The 2,606-nt window shown below is 54.2% G+C and overlaps 1 protein-coding gene across 1 annotated transcript in view; it reads right to left on the bottom strand.

The window, feature by feature from the left end:
• LOC103779801 (calumenin) overlaps window positions 1-900 on the bottom strand; it is a gene marked incomplete at its 5' end in the record, with an annotated part of 1,894 nt that extends 994 nt beyond the window's left edge. Inside the window, 2 exons of the mRNA XM_008947447.1 lie at window positions 394-454; window positions 734-900. Of these exons, the coding sequence (XP_008945695.1) occupies window positions 394-454; window positions 734-900 (228 nt within the window). The remainder of the gene's footprint in view (window positions 1-393; window positions 455-733) is intronic.
• Between the last annotated feature and the right edge of the window lie 1,706 nt (window positions 901-2,606).

Genomic DNA, 2,606 nt, shown 5'->3' with positions numbered 1-2,606 from the left:
AACCCCCACCCCCCTCGGTCCAGCCCCAACCTCTCACCCCAACCCTACCCTCCTCAGCCACCTCCAACCTCTCAACCCAACCTCAACCTCCCGAATCCAACCTCAACCTCTCAACCCAAGCCAAACCTCCTCAACCCAACTCCACCCTCTTCAACGCAGCTTCACACTTCTCAACCCAACCTCAACCTCCCGAATCCAACCTCAACCTCTCAACCCAAGCCAAACCTCCTCAACCCAACTCCACCCTCTTCAACGCAGCTTCACACTTCTCAACCCAACCTCAACCTCCCGAATCCAACCTCAACCTCTCAACCCAAGCCAAACCTCCTCAACCCAACTCCACCCTCTTCAACCCAGCCTCAAACTCCTCAACCCAGGTCCCTGTTGCCTCACCAATGTATTCCTCCAGGTCGATGAAGCCGTCCCCGTTCTTGTCAATGTCCTCCATGGTCTCCTGCAAGAAGAAGATGGCAGTTGGCTGGGCTGAGAGAAATTCCCCCCCCACCATGAACCAGGGCTGACTGAGCACCACCATGTTATAAAAAACCCCCAAAAGCCACGTTGGCTTCCTCCACAATCCATCCTGTCTGCCCACAACCGTCCCTGAGCCACGTCTCCTCGAGGCCACCCCACCTGAGGACCAGTTCTGGTGAACCTCCCCATCTCCAGCCCTTCTCCATCCATTTCCATGCCACGGTCGCCATGTTTTCAGTGGCATCAGCCACGGACCCACCTGCACGACGATGTCCTTCATGTAGTCGTACTCCTCAGGGTGCAGGAAGGCCGTGAACTCCTCCTTGGTGGCAGTCAGGTCTCCATCTTTGTCGGCCATCTTGAAACGTCGCTCGTCTCGCACCATCATTTGTTTATAATTAAATCCATCATCGGGGTCTGGGTCATCTGGGCACCAGAAGAGAAGAGGCAGCACCCCGGGTCAGCTCAGGCAGGGGGGAAATGTCTCATGGTCACTAACCTCAGCCCAATCTTCAACCTAACCTCAGCCTCCCTTAGTCTCAATCTCCTCAATCTAACCTCAATTTCCTCCCTCCAGCCACAACCTCCTCAATCCAACCACATCTTCCTCAACCCAACCTCATCCCAACCTCCACCACCTCAGCTAAACCTCAACCCAACCTCAACCTCCTCAAGCCAACCTCAAACTTTTCAATCCAGCTTCAACCTCTTCAATCCAACCTCAACCCAACCCCCATTTCCTCAACCTAACCTCAACTTCCTCAAACCAACCACAATCTCAATCCAACCCCAACCTCTTTCCAGCCTCAACCTCAAGCCATCTGTAACCTCTTCAGTCCAACCTCAAATTCTTCAAGCTCAGCCTCAGTCTCCTTGACCTAACCTCAACATCCTCAAGCCAACCTCAATCTCTTCAATCCAACACCAATCTCAACCTCAAGCCAACCACAGCTTCTTCAACCTACCCTCAACCCAATCTGTTTCCTCAGCCTAACCTCAACTTCCTCGAGCCAACCCCAATTTCAATCCAACCCCTCAACCTTCTCAACCCCTTCAATCCAACCTCAACCTTCTCAACCCCTTCAATCCAACCTCAACCTTCTCAACCCCTTCAATCCAACCTCAACCTTCTCAACCCCTTCAATCCAACCTCAACCTTCTCAACCCCTTCAATCCAACCTCAACCTTCTCAACCCCTTCAATCCAACCTCAACCTTCTCAACCCCTTCAATCCAACCTCAACCTTCTCAACCCCTTCAATCCAACCTCAACCTTCTCAACCCCTTCAATCCAACCTCAACCTTCTCAACCCCTTCAATCCAACCTCAACCTTCTCAACCCCTTCAATCCAACCTCAACCTTCTCAACCCCTTCAATCCAACCTCAACCTTCTCAACCCCTTCAATCCAACCTCAACCTTCTCAACCCCTTCAATCCAACCTCAACCTTCTCAACCCCTTCAATCCAACCTCAACCTTCTCAACCCCTTCAATCCAACCTCAACCTTCTCAACCCCTTCAATCCAACCTCAACCTCCCACTGCTTTACCACAGCAGCCTTTTTAGCTCTCAGCGCCCGCCGCGTCCTTCCCGCGCCTCCTCCACGGGAGGAAGAGGAGGAGGAGCTGCCAGCAGCCCTGGGCCACCACCATTCCCAGGGAAGATGCCCTGGGGAGAGAGGGCTGGGGGATTTTTTTTTGGCCGAGCTATTTTGGGAGCAGAATGTGTAAGGAGATCTCGCTGCCCGCCGCCGACCTCACTTCAAAGCCTCGGCAGGGCCGCGGGGCCTCGGCCGGGCACACATGGCCGCTCGATATAGCTCCGGCAGCAGCCAGAGATAAGCTCTGGGAGAGCAGAACCCCCTTTGCTTTGGCAGCCCCTGGAGAATCTGCGACCCAGGAGGATGGGAGGAGGATCTCACCCCTTCACCCCAACCCTCGCGGGGTGAAGCGCGGCGAGAGTCTCACAAAACCCCCCCCAAGCTGAGGCTCCGTCCCGGCTCCGTTTACACCCAGGACAAAAGGTGGGGGATTAAGCGGCTCTGGCTCAGCCTCGCTGCTGGCCAAGAGTTAAATAGAAACTGGTTTTATTTTAAGTCAGCTCCGAGGGCACAATTAAGCCCCGAGTTTCCGA

The sequence above is a fragment of the Merops nubicus genome, unplaced genomic scaffold (genome assembly GCF_000691845.1).
Source record: "Merops nubicus isolate BGI_N331 unplaced genomic scaffold, ASM69184v1 scaffold39629, whole genome shotgun sequence".
Classification (NCBI taxonomy): Eukaryota; Metazoa; Chordata; class Aves; order Coraciiformes; family Meropidae; genus Merops; species Merops nubicus.
The sequence above is the reverse complement of the archived record's forward strand: the minus strand, read 5'-3'. Positions and strand labels throughout refer to the sequence as shown.